This window comes from Aythya fuligula, chromosome 7 (genome assembly GCF_009819795.1).
Source record: "Aythya fuligula isolate bAytFul2 chromosome 7, bAytFul2.pri, whole genome shotgun sequence".
In the NCBI taxonomy this organism is placed as follows: domain Eukaryota; kingdom Metazoa; phylum Chordata; class Aves; order Anseriformes; family Anatidae; genus Aythya; species Aythya fuligula.
In genome coordinates, this window is record NC_045565.1 from 22,847,560 (window position 1) to 22,867,546 (window position 19,987).

At 36.2% G+C, this 19,987-nt stretch overlaps 1 protein-coding gene across 1 annotated transcript in view; it reads right to left on the minus strand.

The window, feature by feature from the left end:
• The window catches only part of LOC116491416 (gamma-aminobutyric acid receptor subunit pi-like), a 39,157-nt gene extending 19,492 nt beyond the window's left edge, over positions 1-19,665 (minus strand). The window contains exons 1-5 of the mRNA XM_032191334.1: positions 19,610-19,665; positions 13,548-13,651; positions 4,640-4,707; positions 2,990-3,207; positions 2,261-2,343 (exon numbers count right to left, since the gene is read on the minus strand). Of these exons, the coding sequence (XP_032047225.1) occupies positions 2,261-2,343; positions 2,990-3,207; positions 4,640-4,707; positions 13,548-13,651; positions 19,610-19,665 (529 nt within the window). The remainder of the gene's footprint in view (positions 1-2,260; positions 2,344-2,989; positions 3,208-4,639; positions 4,708-13,547; positions 13,652-19,609) is intronic.
• Between the last annotated feature and the right edge of the window lie 322 nt (positions 19,666-19,987).

Sequence of the window (19,987 nt, forward strand, 5' to 3'; positions counted from 1 at the left end):
AAACATTCATAATGCCTAATACAAATGAGTTTCTTTACCATTCTGTTGCTAATTTTATTTTCCCTTGATTGTCAAGCACAAGTTAAGTGCCTTCACATGGCTCTTCACTGAGTAAATGCTAAGGGATGAGTTCAAAAAGAAAATAAAATTTCAGAGATGGGCCCAAAAATAAATATGTATCTGGACTGGCCTGCGTGTGAATAAAAGGGAGGGAAATGACCTCAACACAGTGTGAATGATTGGCAGCATTTCCTCCCACATGTCAGAGAGGACAATGCTCCCACTGCACTAACTGGTGCCCTACTGTCCCCTAAAGCGATGCAGTAACAGGGAAATAAACAATAGAAATGTGGGGCTCAGATGTATTGGTGTAGAATGTAGAATTCAAATAGCATTATTAACTATTAGTAATGGAAGAGCATGTTGTAAAGGCCACGAGGGATGTTTTACTGCGTAAAGCCAGTACTTGATAATGTCATGTCGTACTTGTTTTTACATTAGTAAACATTTAATAAAACACCTAGCACTTCGATTCAGCTGAAATATTTGCTGCATGTTTTACATTTTATTTATGAGTATTTTTATGGATGTGTATTTGTGTGGACGTGTGTGCATGCTCACATTCACAACTCTTAATTCCACATAATGGTATTTGCAAGCAGTATTCTAGGATGATGTCCTTATTTGCCTATAAATTAACATTGCTTATCTCATGAGGGAGCAAACACCATTTCCAGCATACCCATAAGAAAGCATGAAGTGCACTGAAGATACAGGGCCATGGCTAAAGGCATACTCTTTCCTTGTGTAATCATCATTTCTAGCTGTTTTCCTCAACACTAAACCCAAATGACATGGGAGCATTTGTGATGACATTACCATGTCTTCCCCTTGGACAGCAGACGCTTGTGTGTTGTTGAAAAAGCAGATGGAATCATTCTGAGCAAAGCTTATTTTTAATTACACAGGGAATTCTTTTTTTTTTTTTTTAAATCCTGACTCCTTTAAATCCCCATGTTCCTGTGGGACATATATTTCATTCTGAAACTAGAGTAAATATTAAGTGACTCATTAAGCAATGTGTTTAATGTAAATCCATGTATTTTGGCTTACCAATATGCTCTTCCAAAGGAAAATAAATTAGAGATGAATCCAAATTCTTATTGAAATTACCATTAAACAGATCTTATCCTTAAAAAACAGCTGTTTCTAGAGGAACTGCTGTGTGAGGAAGGTTTGGGGGTTGATTCCCTTTGTTTTACAGTCTAAAATGAAATTTTGCAATCATCTTCTGTTAGTTAACAACAAGAAATGAAGAACACACACACCCTTCTGAAATGCTAAAGAATAAAACTCAGCAAGTACTGAAAAACCTTCCAAAATAACATTCTGAATATATATTGACAAATATTTTAAAATATTTTTTCATCTTGTAGGACATCTCTTAGGTGTCCTTCCACATCATTCCTACATTATATTATAAAATATTTTGCTAGTATCTTATTCACATGAATAACAGAAAAGCATTAATTTTAAACATGCACATTTGGGTATTTGTAAAGCAACTATGTTTACAATGTATTAGGGAACATTTTTAATGAAAAATATGAGGACATTGATTAATAAAATGAGAACCTATAAAGAATATTTAGTCTCGGTCCTTCAATTTATGACATTTTTCCCACAGCACTGGCACAGAGAACTAAGCCATAGAAGGATCTGTTTATACCCATCTCAGAACAGAACTGTCTATGCAATTACCTTTTTTCAATATGAAGACAGTAAATTAATTAAATATGAAGTCTATGCCTTACAAATAAGCCTTATTCTAATTTCTTTCTTTCCTACAGGAATCACGCCTTAGGGGGAAAAAAATAAATCACAATATCCTGAAAGAGAGAAGAGAGGCAAATCTATCAAAAAACATTTTCTTGCCTTTCCTGGAAAATCCTGCTCAAAGAACTCCCCCTGCAGACCGACAGAATAACTACAGGACATCCTGCAAAACAGCTGATTAATTTCATCCGTTTCCATAGTTTCATTTATCGTTAGCTTTTTAATACCGCCATGCTATTTTCGGTGAAGCCTTGTGAATTTATCTTTGTATACAAATACTACTGTAATTCAACAGAGAGTGGTAACGTTCTGTCACATGGCTTTTTTGAATATTCCAGCCTCTTTGATAGATCCAGTAGCCTAGGGAAATAAAAATCAGACATTTTTCTAGTTGTATAAAAATAGAAAGAGTAACTTCTCTTACAGCTTTCCAGTTGCAAGGTACATGTCTGTTTATCCATTGGGTATTTGGTTAGATCCATGCTGCACGCCACAGTTGTGGTGATCCTTGAAAAACATAGTAATGTTGATTACTAATGGGATAAAATTGTTCATCAGTAAAAGTAAAAATGACCTATGTAACTTTCTGTAACTAATATTTGTAGGCAAGTATCTATTGCAGAGAAAATAAATCTAAATTTTACTGGTTCACATTAGATACAAGTTAACAGCACTCAAAACATGAAAGGACTCCAAAACAACTGAGTTTAGCAGCAGCCAAAAAGGGCACTTTTTCTTTTTTCTCACATATAGCATACCTTTTCCCTTTGCTGTAAAATAAATTGCAAAACAGTAACAATCTTATATTTAGCAAAATCTATTGTAAAGAATAATCTGCAATAAAAAACACAAATCAGTTGCTGTATCTTTCCTCTGTGATTTCAACACAAAACTAGAATACCAAGATGCAGCTCCTGTATTTTGTGTACATGAAAGCAAAAGGAGCTATTTAGTGAAGAAATTGAGACCTAGTAGTAAATTTAAAATTTTAATCATATTAGTCAGTCATATTATGTATTTGTAAAACTACAAGACCATGAATATTCTACTTCTGAATTAGACCAGTTTCTTAAGCATAAAATCACGCTGAACTGAAAAGTTTAAAATGTACATAGAAACCAAGTACAAAGGCTGGTATGTGGTATATACATACCGTATAGCATACAACACTGTTCCATTAGGGTATATTCTTATAAGACGATTCTCAACAGTAATATCATGAAGAAAAGACTTTTTGGAATCAACTATGAAGGTATCTGGTACCCAAAGCATTTCCACAAGCCGACCATCTAAACTTAAACTCTTATTACCATCGAAACATAGCCTCTCATCAGTCCATCTCTGCCTTAAAAATATGGTAGCTGTGTAATCCTGAAATACAAAAAACATATATATATATATATTATTCAGAACTAGCCACCATTATTCTGTTTTTAAAAAGTGCATGGAACCAACCACTGAGCACAGATAGCCTGTGACTCTGTGTCCCAATCCTAAGTGCTGGCACTCAGATCACAGTTGTACTGGCTCTCATTCTGCCAAATTTTCCAGCACTAGATGTGATGTTGATGTCATTAAGAAATATTATCTTGAATAGATTTTGTTCTTACGGTCACTGAAATTTTACAGTAAATGCTGAGGGCTTCAGCCTGGAGCTATAAATCAGCTGAAGTCATCAGAGTTTTGTCAGCACATAATCTGGCTCTGTAAATCTTTAAATCTTAGAATGATTTATATAAGTGATTGCAAACAGCATTTTGTTCACATAAACCACTAAATAATATATTTTTAAGAAAACTTTAGGAAAAGTTGCATAAATTCAGATGCATAGTGGCAAAAGAAGTGAGTGTAATAGGAAGTTACGGAAATATAACAAATACATCATCATCTTCTAGCTCAATCTATCTTTTCAACATGACAAGGGAAACAGCAGTGCCAAATTTATTGAGACCTTGAAGATAGCTCTCAGCCCAATTTACCTTCAATTCACGTATGTCTTGTCTTACATTAAAATCACACAATTTCTTAGCACCTTTTTAAGCAACTTTTGATTTTATGGTGTGTTTTTATCAGTATAAGTTCATCTTAAGTTCTGTCCTTACTTTTTCTTTCTTAAATACCTGTGAATACTTGCTGAGTACAAAAGGGATTTTAAGATTCAATTGCTCTGGAAACCTGAGCGAGGTAAATTTCTATACACACACAGAGACAGACACATACACACACACTTTCCAGTACTGAATATCTGACTAATGATTTTTGCCTTTTGGTTCTACTTAGGCAGGTTGGATATTTCATTAGAAAAGTATATTCCATTTCATTGTTTGTACAAAAAAAAACTGATACAAAATGTAATGAAACAGCTGGAATAAATATATGACAGTAACAGAAAAATAAAATGTTTTCAGCTGTCTAAATATAAGGGAAAGGAGTAGCTTCAAAGTCACGTGAATATATCTTTGATTTTCTGACATGCATAGGGATTTAGACACTTCATTTGGAAAATAAACACTGCTTTACATACCTTTCATTAAGATTAATGCTCAGTAGCAAACTTATGTTTGTATCTACAAGAGGTATGATTTGTCTGCTTTTCTATACAAGTATTCGTCTAGAAATCCAGTCATAAGAAACTCGGTACTTATTATAGTGCTATAATTACTCTCTGTAGTGAAAAATTAATCCTTCTCCTACCTCATACTGACTGCACAAGGAAAAAAAGAACTCAAATTCATATTGCCAGTAGCTGTAAACACAAGACATTATCTTACCAACAAGCAAAAAAATGCAAAATCTACAATACCATATTTATTTCTGATATTGTATCAATGCTTGCAATATCCAGACTCATTCCAACTGACACAGGACCATCTGAAATAATAATAAAGAAAAAAAAAGTCAGCCAGCACCTAGCACACAGTGACTTAATACATGGTGTTCACAAGAACTGGCTACACAATCCTCCATGACATTTTCCATCTTTTTCTAAATGATTAGCAGCTTTTCTGAAAGTATCACTAAAATTCTGATTATGAAAGAATTTTAATGATTTCATAACCGAAGTTTAATACCACTAGAATAACATTACCTTGGTTTTAACAAACATGTTTTATTTCCTAAGATGTTTTTATATGATTTTTCTTCACTCCCTAAAAAGTGTGCTGTGGAAAATGCTGCAGAACAAGGTGAGGAAGGCACAATCCCTGTGGTACATCACACCCTTCTGCTCTGAGGTGCAGAGCAGTGGAAAGAATTCTTCCAGTTGCAACATCTGGTCCATCAGATGTTGGTGAACAAAGGAGTTGCTCCTGGCAATGTCACATGCTTAATATGCAGATGGGATATCTGAATGACTTTATTTACTGCCTGTTTAAGAATACATTGTCTATACCGTGTCACTGATTTTAACATTGTCCACTGGCGGTTAGCTTGTGACTTAGATACCTACATTTATGAAGAAAGCTAGTCACTTTGTACTCCTTTTAATAATAATATCAGCTGAACATTTATTCAGTGTGATTAAATACCTCACCTAGGTAGTTGTCATGATGTCATTGTAGTGTTAGCATGCACAGGCTCTCACTTCCTTGTGAATGCGTATTTCACAGTGTCAGAAGATCACCAGCTGTGCTTCTTAAAAAGCAGGATTTGTGCAGAGCTTTCATGGAAACATAACACTAGTCCTGGTTGAATATGTGCAGAATATATAACAAAGCAGATACACATAGAAATTCCTATTAAATACGTGCATCTTTCCATGTACTTACAAGAAGCTGAGAACGCAATACTTAGAAAAGGAAGGAATAGTTTAGATACAATCTGTACAGCTGATGGTGCCCAGAAACCACAAGCCCACTGCTGAAACCTACTGAGGCCACTTGCAAGGTAGGTAGCTCTTATATGACCCTATGCAGCATGTAGAGATCAGAAAGAGGAGATAAGATAGATATCCCATTTGAACAACATTAAAAAAAATAAATAAATAAAGTGTCACTCTAAAAGGTATCTGTGATTTTATTTTTTTCATAATAATTATCCTTTGCAATGCAAGTGTTAAAGTATCAATGTCTGGCACAACTGTTGAGTCCCAGAAACCTGGCACTCCTGAAAAAATCTATAAATTATTCCTTCTGGACTCAGTTGAAAGTTAAAATATAAAGCTACAGCTTAAAGCAGGACCATAGGCTTGCAGCATCCCTTGATGGCAATCTGTGTGTTTATTATAGACTATAAACTGTAACTAGGAATGAGAAGAAATTATCAAGTGACACATACCTAGCTTTGTATAAGATGTCCTTCAGGCTCAGACTGACTGTCCTAGCAGACAAGTGCCTTGCAATTCAAGTGCTAACAAGTGGTGGTGCAGTTAGGTCAATACTGTCCTGCTCTGCTATCCTTGCCTGTCTCCACAGCCCAAACACTTCTGTTGTGCATCCAGCCTGTCTTGAGTCAAGCTTTCATGAAAACTCATGAGAACTCATGACATTCCCTCAGATATTTAATAGACATATACACCACAAGTCAAAGTAAAAACAAACAAAAAAGCCGCATAGTTTCACAAACTTTAACAATAATTTCTTGTGTTCCTATGTCAGTTGCCTTCAATCAAAAGATCTAAGAGTCCAAAAGAGTATCTCCCTTACAAGATTGCATTTCTGGGTCAGTGGGACACAAAGGGCATACCAGAAGGCCATGATCATTATAATCCTCTGTCCTAGCTTTCAGGGCCTCCTTCTTTCACACTTGGGCTGGCAGATGTGGCTGAGATGAGGGGACAGTGGGAATGCTGTTGGCTGGAAATGGCTGTAGGATTCCACATTTGCAATTCTGATCTTTGGGGTTATCAGGAAACTCATTTAAGTAGGAGGTGGGAGCGTATGCCAAAGAAGAAAGATTTTTTCCATGAAGGTGTGGCTTTGACATGTGTCACAGGTAAGGCACATAAATCAATACTCTGTGAAAACAATCCCAGCTAGCTTCACCCTCTATAACAGATTGAGAGGCTAAGGCACGGGTGTTTCTCTGTGCAGAACATCAAGGGTGAAGGAACAGGATCATGAGTGAAATCACAAGCACTTGCTGCAGTTTCAAGAGTAGAGCTTCAACTGCAAAAACAGCAAATCCAACAAGGCAACTAAGGCATCATTGGGTACTGCCCAGAAGAGCTTTCATTAAGCAAAGTAATTGCCTCTTCTCCAGTTCTTCAGACATATTCCAGCCTGTGAGGATAGTAGGGTACAACATGCCAAGGATGGGTTGTACAGAAAGAAAACTATGGAAGGAGTCTGTACTATCACAGGCTTTCAAGAACAGCTGGGCTTTAACAGTTAGTTAAATCAGAACAATATTCTTAGTTTAAAAAAAAAAAAAAAAAAGCTAAAACTGTTAAGGCTAAATGTAATTTATGGTGACTTGTTAAATAAGCAAAGCATTAATAATAGTTAGAATGAATCTTTCCATCCTATCTTCATAATTATCCACCAGAGTTTCTTCTGACCTTCCTCTGAAAGGTTTCCTGTTGACAATGTCAAAAACAGGGCAGTAGGCCAGATGAGGCAGCCAGTTCCTACATTCCATATGTTTGGCAGAATTTTGTATATAATGACAACTTCCAAAGAAATCTACTGATCTTCAGAGGAAGACTAAGTCCTCCATAAATGAATCTTAAAAACTGCCAAAGAAATGCCAAATTGTATATTTTGTTATAGCAATGGGTACACAGTCTAATTAAATTTCAGTAAAAGTTAAAGTCTATGTCATGTACAAGGGTGGTTATTTTATGCACTTTACAGATATTAACAGTAATCCCATGTGGGAAAGTAGCCAGAATAGTGACAGGCATACTATAAGGAGTCAAATAGCTAACTGACTTTGGACCACTGTAGTGATCACAGCCTGGTAAACTTCATACCAACAAAGTCAACTACCACTGAGTCGTGTATGTGTTTGATTTAAATGGTAGGTCTTGAAATGGTAGGTTTGATTTAAATGGTGAGTTACAATCAACAATATAATGAACAGCTAGTGCTACCTCTTCTTTATTCAGTTTAAGAAAGCTTAAAACAAATTTGGCATTCAGAAATTTCTTGAAAGGGATGGTCTTTTGAAAGAACACCTCATTCTTGCAGGGACTTTGACAGAAAAAAAAAAAAAAAAAAAAACGTAGAGAATTAGAAGCAAAAGTGTAACTAAAGTAACTTATTATATTTTTCATTAAAATGTTTTTGTCCTCCTGATTTTCTTCTTTGCTTTGTTTGAGAATATTATGGGACTTTTAGATACATGTATAGGGATACATTGCACCTGAATTTTTTCAGCGTATTTAACTTCCTAAATCTTTCTTGACAATTACATGTTATATGAAATGACTAGACAGATTAATGTAGGCCTTCTGACAGAATTCAACTGTAATAGTTAATATGAAGACATCAGAAGACAGACCCATTTCTAGCAGGAATTGGGTTCAATTCCATTTGTTCGCATCAATGATCTTTAGACAGTGATGTATCTTTGATAGTACAGTTTATGGATGAGATAAAAATTAGCGGGGATATTACTAACAACAGCTTGTTAAATAGTTTGTCAAAAAAACACAATACAACCAAACATAAGCAACTAATATGAGGACAAATAACACAAGACAGTACATACAGGACAGGACACTATCTTGGCAAACAGTGTCTTTGAGAAGGATTTAGAGATCATCTCAGATAGTTATTTCAACATGAGCTTTCAGTATTATGCTTTGGCAAAAACACTATTGCGATGGAGAGCAATACACAGAATTACATTATTTTACAATCTAGACAAGTACTGGCAAGACTGTCATTAGATTACCATGACAAGGTTTGTTTCCTACATTTCAAAAATCACGTAAACAGCAGAAAGGGTTCAATGGAGAGAGAGAAATATTCCAGAAGATGCAAAACTCTGGAACGGTAATATGAAAGTTTGCAACATGAAAATTAATGAACAGTATTTACTCAGCTCCTCCAAGAGGAGACAGAGGAACACAGAAAAGATATCCAGCTGTACAATACTACACATTTGCTGACAAAACTAAGCAAAGCCCCAGTTTATACAAAATGAAGACAACATGAAACATCAAATAAGTTGTTTTTTTCCTAACTGAATCATTTTCTAACTGAATTCATCATTTGGAACCTCTAGAACTCAGCATTTTAGTAAGAAGAAAATCTGTCGTGAATGCAGCAAGTTAGGTCTGATGACAGTGGTAGTCTCATTGTGTTTCTGATTGCCATAAAAGAAGGAAAATCTACATCACCACCTGTGTGTTAAAGTTTACAAGTACCAAGTCATCAATTTACTAAATCACAAGTCTTAGGGAAAAAAAAAAAAAATGGAATCCTTAATATACAAGTGGCCACACATATCCTTGGCTTTTTGCCTTTCGACGAAAGATTAGATATTGGTTGTATTTGTGGGCAGACACCAGAGCAGAAAGCTAGCTGTGCATAAAATATCTACTTGGCAATTATTTGGTATGTATTTCTTACGTACCATGTGAGCTTGTCTTATTAAATCAAAAAGTTTTAGACACGCTGAACAGCCTGATACATGTATCTTTGAGGGTAATCCGTAAACCTGAGATCTAAGCTACCGTTATCTAATTAAACTCTGTGAACTTCATATAAACAACATTTGGGAAAAATATGGTGACCGGTCTTATAGAGAAGGTTGGACTAGAAGATTTGTTTTCCTTGAATATAAACACTGAGACCCTGAAATGTATTCTCATTAGAAAGCTAAGGAAAATGATCTTTTAAATGTGGTTTAGACTAACTGATTTAAGCATGGTACTTTTTTATACCACTTGAAAGTAGCTTCCATATTCAAATACACTTAGCTGTGACCTTTTCCTAGTCTCTCTCTTGTTAATTAGAACACTTAAATTATCACATTTAATCACAGAACAAAATCTATTTGTATAAACTTATTTACAAGATTTTATGCATCCCTTAACAACCATGTGAACCTGATCCAAGCCTCACTGAAGTCAGCAGGAATTGCTCATTAATTCGGAGCGGTTTGGCACAGCACCTAAGGTAAAAAATTGGTCTACACACTTGCAGCAGAAAACCTGATGTTAAAATCCGCTTGTCTTGGTGCTACATAACCCTGACACTTCATCGTACATTTAAGAAAAATAACTGTGCATTTTTAAATCGCATGTCAACTTTTCTACAGAAGACTTACACATCTATCTAGAAGGTTATGATAGACATTATTACACTAAGGGGCACTATCTACTAATACTAATATAAAAACATTTCATATTACAGTCCAAATAATAGCTAAGATCATTCTATATCAGGTAGTCTTCTAATCTCTTAATAGAACTTCCAGGATCTATCTGCTCAAATTATTTAGACTTGCTTGATGAACCAGCTCAAACAAGAACATTAAAATGCTGTAGGTAAGAAAAGGGAACATTTTAATATTGATATTCAGATGGTAGAAGAGACAAGTAACCAGTCCTTCTGGGGTTCCTGTGTATCAAACACTGCATAAATTAGCCCTGTGATTTTCTAACTGCTGTGTGACACCCAGTACAGACAAATATAAGATGTTTGGTCCATTTTACTTGTCTACTCTTGAGGTACTAAGCCTGGCTTCATCTAAACTAACTGTACGCACCCTATTTAGGTCCCTAAAGACCTAAAGAAATGGGAATGACAGTCTGTGATGGGCATAAGTGGCAGTGTTCTGGTAGCAAGGGTCTGTAAAGGAGGACAGAACTCAAAAAGTAAGTCTAAAGTAAGGTAAATTTAACCCAGGGTTGAAATCTGGAAAATCTAATCATTCAAATCCATGCAAGAGAAGACGATGTAATGTTGTTATGCATAGTCATCTAATTCAAAAGAAAAATATCTTCATATCCTCTTTAATGAGTTATATCCACTTAGATAATTTTCAGCCACCTGCCAGCCCCAGCAAAAGGATCAAACACAAACTAAGAACACACAAACTGTCATAATACTTCCTTGACTAATAAAGATTTCTTGTTTTTGCAGCGTTAGGAAAAAGCAACCTTCATTTTATGATCATCAGTTTATATCTAACGCTTTCTTTTCTGGACTAGAAATCCATTTTGCTAAATATTAAGGAGTTCAGCATCACTGATTTTATAAGGGTATGATTGTGTCTTGGCAGCAAACATCACTTCAAAAAAAATCTCCATTTCCTGATTAAAGAAAAAAAAAAAAAAATCAAGGCCATAGAACTTGGAAATTACTTTGAATTACATTATTCTAGAAATCAAGCTAACCTGTAGCCATCTCACATCTAACTGAACAAACAAACAAATAAACCATGCACTCTTCTGAAAGCAAAAGTAATCTTAGCCCCCAAAAGGGATTCCATTGTTTTGGAAAGGCTGACTTCAGGTTATTACTTTAGTATATTTCTTCCCATTTTATGCGAAACTTTTCATGCACTTCAGACAGCAAACACTGATGTTAGGGTTAATGTCCATACGCATCCTGTTCTGTTCATATTTCTAGAAATACAAGTTTCCTCTTCAGAGTAAATCAGCACTGATGCAACTAGAAGTGAGCAGGCTTTTACAGAGGCTGATAATCGTCACCACTACCGGAACATCCCTGGTTATTTTTTTATTATGCATTCATTCATTAGCCTACTAAATCCTAAGCAACAGGTTAGAACAGGTTCATTTTTTTGTCAATCTGCTGTGGAGGGAGGACAAAGGAGGTAAAAAAAAAAAAAAAAAAAAAAGTCACAGATGAGGTGTAAGGGACTAAACTCCAGTTTCATCAAGTATTTAGCAAATGTCTTGTAGCCACTGATATGATTGTAAGTGAAGGCAATTACACTAAAAAACCCTTTCTGATGAAGGACAGATATGATGTACACCTTCTGCATACCCATAGAAATAAGCAAAATATTACACAGAACAAGAACAGGAAAGCTATGGCCACCCCATATCAGCCTTTTTTTTTTTTTTTTGTGAAACCAACAACTCTGTGTTTACAATTGTCACCAGTAAAATGTATTTTTCAGAGTCCCATCCCATTCCTTCAGCAGTTGAGCTATTACACATCCATCAAAGATTTCTGGGACACAAGTATTTTCATGCCCGAACTGTGGTGAGCATATGCAGTGATTCAGACACTGTCTGGAAGTGCTTGACTGGCTCTGCATATGACATAGGCTTGAGCTCCTCAGGGAGTTCCAGGCCAAAAAAAAAAAAAAAAAAAAAAAAAGAGCTATAGATTTACTGCTGTCCAATAACTGAGAAAATATTCTGTCTATATTTAAATATATATATATATATTTTTTTTTTTTTTTTAAAAAAAAAGGACATTCATAGCTCAAGAGTGTTTTAGTGTTGGTCACAATTACAGTAACAAGATGTTATAATGAAATTCCAATTCCATTTGCTGTCTAACAATACACATTCATAATGGCAGTGCCAATGTGCTTCCATTACCAGCACAAAGCAATGAATGAAATAACTCTAAGTTCAGTGATCACTACTATATTTTTCATTGCAAAATCAGACGGGGTTAGTTTATTTGTTGTCATTACTTTTATTTTGCTGATAATCTTCTTAATGACTACGCAAATACTCTATCAGCAGTTGAGGCAATTCCAATAAAAATGAACAGATGAAATAATTATTTTCCCCTCTCTCTTAAACCTAAAATATAGGTTTCTCTTAATGTTTTAGGAAATTGATTCAGAAATTGCATATAGCATGAAATGCCCTCACCAGGTGTTTAGATAGCAAGAGGTAACAACATGGTCTGATAATCTCTTTAGTCAATCACTTTTAAGTGGGATATAAAGGGATATAAAAGCCTTCATTTTTAACCCCCTAATGTTTCTGAATTCCTAATTTAGGAACAATTGCCTAACATTTATTGTCTAGGTTTGTTTTCTGACAGATACACAAAGCTTAGCGTTTTTTTCAACATGCAGGATATCTTCTGTGTCAGAGTTCTGCAGTTAATCCAGGCAGAGATCTGCGCTCCCCACTCTGCAACTCCCTACTGTTTGTGATACACACAATAGCCATAAACAGGCAAGGAAGATGTTCATTACTGAGGTTTTAAGTGTGCATAGCTGACTGTGCTGCAGGGCACTAAAATCAGCCTTGGTGCCAGAGACAATGTGGGTCGTCCAACCTGGTGACTGTGACTGTGTGACACAGGGATCTGACATTTTCAGTTCATTTTCCCTTACAGTACTGCAATGAACCAGTTCAGTGACCTTTAAGACCCAAGGCAAAAAGCATTTATTTAATTCTCTTGTAGATGCACATAATACTTGATATAGAATAAGACTTACCAATGCCTTTATGAACAATTTGGTATGTAGAGCTGTCTTATCTTTAACTAAAATTTTGCATAGTTGCTATTTAGGAAATCAGGGTAAATTATACTTTTAAATAAGTGAGGTTTTGCAGTTTGCTTCACTGAGGACATGTAAACATTAACACACAAGTTTCTAACAGAGTCTGGAATTATCACTTATGAATATCTAGAATATATGGATTTTACTTTTGGCCACAAAAAGCATTATGTTATGTCTTATTATATATTAGGACATTAAGTAGATTCAAAGGAGTCACTGTCAAACAACGGGGAAAAAAGCATTAGGAAAAAAACATTTGCTCTTATTGCTGGTTTTCAAACATGACTCACAACAGTCACAGCTTTTCTACTTACTATCAAAAAATGGACGTAGATACTTGTTGTATCCTTTTATTATTTTTTGTATAGTTGGGGGAAGAATTTGACCCTTTCCTTCAGCTTCAGAAATTTGCACCGACCTAAAAGAAAATGAAAGAAAAGAAAGAAATGATTTAAAACAAAACAAAATGTAGCAGAGGCAACGTTCCAGACCAATATTGTGTTAGCATCAAGACTGCTAATGATTATTGCTTAATGGGTAATTTATGAGATATTTGCATTTTATAGTTCACAACACTGCAGAAAAAATACTATTCTAGAAGATAACAAATTTATCAATCTGTTAATCCCTTATTCACAAAAAATGCTGCTTTTGTACCTCAAAGTCTAGTATTTCTTAATACCTCACCTGAGAAAGTAGTTCAATCTTCATTAATGCTTTCTCTGTAAATAGGACACTATTGTTATAATCTAGGAACATGGTAGGGATGTCAATTGTTTATTTCAGCATTTAAAGTTAAGCTTCTTTTTACATAATGAAATACATTCAATTTAGCTCCTGGAGGGAGACAGAAACCAGCCTTAGAGGTTAGCACGTAAAAACACTTTTAATACCCTGCTTTTACAGCAACGTTTTTAAACAGGTTACAGAAATAACCTTGTTGGGCCAAGCCAGCGAAGTACAAGAATACGCACCACCCCTGTACTCAGAAACAACTGCAAATACAATATATAGCAGTCAAACACAAATAAGTACATGCAAACTCTATCTTTGTGCTACAGCCCTTGCAGTAACATCACACGGAGGCTGCAGACTAGTAAAAGGACTGAAGAAGCCACGCACTCAAGTTATGATCCCTCACTTAGGCCATGTGAAGACTCTTATTTTTCCCCCTTTCACAAGTCTTGATGCTTAGCAGCTGTGGGAGGGACAGCCAGGCCCTTGGGATTTATTGCTCTGGCATGAACATGGTTTTTCCCTGAATTTTTGCTTCACCCCTACAGCAGCACTCCCTGAGTGGGAGCAGGCTGTGCTCCTCAGGAATTAAAACGCAAGTGATACTGACTGCTCATTGCCGGTGATCTGAGAAAAGTGGAGGTGTGACCTCTGTTTAATTATTTAGGTCAGAAACAAGCAATTGGTGTGCATGATGAAGGAAGCTCAGCTGGCTGTGGGCATAGGCATTGTCTCTCATGGAGAGCAGCCACCTGTGTATCTAGCAGAGAGAGCCTCCACCTTTCTTCCCCAGGCTATAACTGATAGGGGTCTCTCTTCCTCCCCCAGCCCATCTTTATTTCATAGTTCTCCTGCAGCAGGTATGAAAGCTGTAGCAATCTGGCCCTGGGGAGGAGCTGTAAGTATAAAGCTATGGTTGGGGGAGCTTCTCTCTGAGTTTTCTCTTCCTAACCTTCCCAGAGCTGCTCCTGAAATCCCTGCTTGCTCTTTCCAGCTATGTTTCTGGGCCTTTGGTAGCCTTTCAGAAATGTCCTGTTTATTGGGATATTGCTTTGTTTCTGAGAGAGCTTTAGTGGCTCTGCCATAGTGTGGATTTTTGTCTGCTAGGGTGGTGTATTGGGTATCTCAAGGTGGTATGATACTATACTAAGATACTCTTAATTACTGACAAAGTCTCACTGAATACCTGTGAACAAAATACTCTGTGGTTTTAGATGTGGTGTCCCCTGCCTTTCGGTTTCACTGATACTTAATTCTTTTATTTACTAGAGCTAATTGTCCAGTAAGTAGCTGGCTTTCATTCATAGCCTTGATCTTATATAGCTTGCATATTTGGATGACCCTGTTTACTTCCCTTATATTAGGCATTTATTTCTTTATTTTTAGAGAGACAAGTCATTGCTCAATGGTCAGTTAAATATGGTCTTAGGTAATGACAGCATGGAAATAAGGAATGCTTTTCATTTAAGTTCAGTTTCTTCCTGAAGAAGCTAGTGTGGTCATACTGAGTTAAAGTGTGTGTGTGTGAGTAAGAATGTTCGTCTTTATATTTCACAGAAGTGTGGGAATTAGAAATGCATTTTCATTTTTTTCATGTCTTAAATACTGTACTTTCAACAGATTTTTTTCTGCTTCTGCGATTTACATTTAATTTCATTGAAGTGTTCAATGAGCTGTATGAGTTTAATTTCAGCTTTACTGGATTTCTCCTGCATAATTTTCAAGTACTGTGAAACAGTAAAGAAAACTTGCCACTCTTCCACTGCAAGGGTATAATATTGTTCTGTGGATCAGCATGTGGTTGCAGAATGGTCTTGTGTTGCCCTTGTTAACAGCTATCTGCTGAAATGAGTCTTGAATATTTAGTATTGTTTAGGTATATGAGTACTTGCTTAAAGCACCTGTGACAATTCTTCTGAGAAAATTCTTGTTTTCCCCTTAACAACATGTGATGTGTAGCCTTACATTTTTGTTCTCTTAGAGACTTTGTTTAAAAAAAGAACTCTTTGCCAAGAGAAAGCTGTTGTGCAGTACTTGATGCAGTGAATTAACATGGCTTGACCCATTAAATGCTATTTTGCCATACAATCTTTGAGAACTCCTATAATAGCAAGTCCCCACACAAGAGGAACTCACTGTATCTTAAATATGAGCATGCTGTATTGCGAGATCCTATTCTGGTAACTTTGGGCATACCCAGAAACAAGTTGTCATTGTTAAAAGGCGAAGAACCTCTAGATGCTACATGCCTTAAGTGATTTTGCTTATCTATGTTTTAAAAGAGGATGTCTGATGCCTTTAAAGTGCTCTTCAGTGCTCATGCAATGTTCGTCACTAAGCAAGAGTGAACTCATAGCTGCCTGTAGGAATAAAATCTGTGCCATTGCCTTGTGCAGGGATCACAAAAGATAAAAGCAAAAGCTAGGGTGGTTTCTTCTTATGCCTATGTATCACATCACTTGAGCTTTTCTTTTACCTGGTATTTATATTTATAAATACAGCTATGTTTTATTTCCTCTATTTTATGTATTTAAATATACCCTGGCACACACCACAATATGGAATTGCCTTGAAACTGCTGTTCCAGCCACTGGAGGGAATATGCTTTCACAGAAGAAAATGGAGAATATTGACAGCCTGGAGTACATATCTGTTCTGGGTTGACAATGTATAACATGTTAAACTCTTTGGGTTCAGTGACCTGTACTTGCTTCTGTAAAATATGAACTATAATGATTAAATTTCCTTTTTTTATTCCTGTGACTCAGAAAATTTCATATTTTACAGGATGGGATAAACCTGGAATGTACGACTGCAGCTTGTTATTTAAGATAGCTTCAAGCTAGTGTCTCTAACAGAATTGGGTAACTGGGGTGAGGGGGGCAGATGCTGCTCTAAAACAGCAGTACATATCACTGCTTAAAACAAAGGTGCGTTCTAGACACGTGTGTGAGAATATTTTCCCTGGCTATGTTTGTCAAGACTCTGTATTGTGAAAGACAGAGAAACACCTCAGAGCTGAGTGAGGGAGAAGTAAAGTGCCAAACACAGTCTGAGAAAGCTTTTGAAATGCACCCCTCAGGAAAAACTGGGACAAAAGCTTCTTTCAGGCAGTGAGGGGTTTGCACAGGAAAACAGAGGCGTTGCTTTTTGTTTCACACCTGACATGCTTAAGGAGATAGGCTTTTCTGTTGCCTTCATAGACAAACTGCTGCAGGATCACCTACATCACTATTGATTTCTCCACTTCGAAAACAGTCTGTACTTTTGGCTAACTGTCATAGTTGAAACAGTGGCATTACATTATCGCTTCCCAGTTATTGGATAAAATACTTAAATAATGCAAATACTCTTTAAGTTGGTGAAAACATCAACATCCCACAATCTTCTGGATCCAACCCTATAAATTTTGCCTATTACCCTTTAATTTGAAAAATCTTTCCTGAAATGAATCATAGCTGTTCTTGGGATCAAATACCATATATATAAGCTAATTCCTGATAATGATTCAAACTGTAAGCTTGAATTTGATCACAAGTTGATTACTTTGAAAAAATGTAAGGCAGATTTATCATCTCCATTTCTTAATGAAAATATTTCTGGGCAAGTGACCATTCAGGCAACTCACTAGATACAGATTTCTAGTATGCATGTCTATAAAGTAACTTAACCTCACTTTCAGCACTTAACATTAAGAATCCTCATTTAGCGTCTATAATGTAACATATAAAGTCTGATAGTCTGGTGTGATGTTGTTAACAAGTGGGTTGTGACAGATCATGTCCTCTATGTGGCAAGACAGATGAGGCTATGGCTGTCTCAATCTTTTTCAAAATGTTTTAAATGTTTAAACTATTTCAGTCAGTAGAGAAAACTTTCTAACCCCATCCTTCTCCTGCTTGTGCTCAAACTTTAGCCAGAGCTTATGCAAACATGCTAGCTACTAGACCATTTGGGGAACAAATAATTCCAGCTCATGTTTCAGTGCTCCTTTGATACTGTTAAGAGATCTGCCAGAAACAGGGTGACTGAGGAACAACCTCAAAGTTGCTGATGTTTCCCACAATTTAGGCAGTAAAGTCATGCAACAGCTCTCCCTAGGGAAGCAGAGGCGTTCATAAATACTTGCTCTTTCACTGTGGATTCTGCTGTGGTAGGGTTAAATATTATTTCTCAGTTCTCGTGTAAAGTTGTATAGTTCTGATTTAAACAGCACTTTCACCATATCCTGTCCACTGGAAAAAGACATCATTGCACCTCAGCATCACCTGGGCAGTGAGCTAGACAAGGGGTAGAGCTTCCACTCAGCACCTGCTCAGCTTTGGGTGCAATATTGGCATGTCAGATTGATGCTGTGACTCATGGCCTAGCTAAACAGGTGCTGTGAGCGCTCACAGCTTCCATGGATGCCATCCAGGAGTTAACTGTTCCTGATTCTGGACATTCAACCTTTTTAAGTTGTAAGAGAAGGTTCACAAGGTCCATCTGATAAGGAAGGCTAAACTCTGGGGAAGGGGGGAAGGAAGGAGGACATGACATGCATCCTTGTTACTTAGATATTTTTGGGATCTTATTGGTCTCTCTGTAGTTTTATTAGTGCAAAGCCATGAGTGTTACTCAGTGACTATAGTGTACAGCATGTCTCAACTGATGAGGAAGAAAGGTGAAATCAGAGCAACTGTGTGTTCTGGACAAAAACATCCTTATAGCACTGCAGAAGACGGGAGGGGGAGGTCTTAAACTTCCTTCCAGGAAGTTGCCATCTGCCCTCACAAACAAGTGGGGTTTTATCTAAAAACTTATGTTTGCACATCAACTTGAAAGTAAAGTTCAGGCAGAACCTTATCTTGAGGAATTCTCTGGGAGCCTACATGGGTTAGGTATAAAGAGAATTGGCTAAAGAGAATTAAAATATCTTTTGGGTAACTAAAGATTGTGGTGACAAGGCTGTTTAAGCTGTCCACGCTTGCATTTTCTTATTAGAATTGCTTGCAAAATGTTCCTTCTAAAACAACAACTTTTTTGTTTTGAAGTGTTCTATTTCTTTTTTTTTTTTTTTCTTTGTTATGGTAACTGTGCTGTTAACAGGATTATTTGTACATTAAAGGGATCAGTTTCACCTTCCAGCCTAAAAATTCAGCTTTCCTGAAGGTTTTACAATTTAACCTGCAAAGCATATTAAGAATACATTTTAACCAGGTAATTAAAACACTTCTTTAACAATGAATGCATGAAGATGATTCTGCTACCTGCAGCTTGTAGTACATGTAGTTGTGCTGTCCTTGGGCGAAGTATAATAGTTCAGTCAAGGACCATGTGCCCTTCTAAATCTGCTAAGCATTTAGTATGATATTCACACTCACACAGTAATCCTTCATCTGAAGGATCATTTGCTTAAGTTGAATTCCTTTCTTTTTCCCCTACCGGTCTTAGTGAAAAATATCTGCAGCTCAATCAAGGCAGATTCATGGGGTTTGGTCCTGTGTTTTTGTTACTATTATCAAGGTTGGTTAATCTTTGTAAGAGGTAAGATTCTGCTGTCAGGTGGATTTGGGTTTACCTTGATCAGATACATTTCTAGCTATAAGCTAATGGTATTATATATATTGAGGATATTTTTTTTTAAGCAAATGCTTCTTACCTACATAGCACCAATAGAAAAAGCACTCTTAAACTGCAGCATCTAAGAATGCACATTTTTAGGTCTGGCTTCAGAAGGTCTCGCAGCTTCTAAAAAAAAAAAAAAAAAAAAGAATGCAGTGGTAATGTTTTACAGTACATATTTGCATTACAAATACGTAAGTTTCTCGGGGTTTTCAACAAACTGAAGGGTTGGTACCTTTAGGAACTGCTGCTTAAATGTATTAGGAAATATCTACAATAGTTAAAACTCTACATTTAAAAAGACATGGTATCAGCAGTGATGTGTCAATAGAAATTACATTCCAGTATACTAGAGCACTTTCATTTTTGTATCCTTTAATTATTTGTGAAAGTAATTGTTTTGAAAAATAACTGC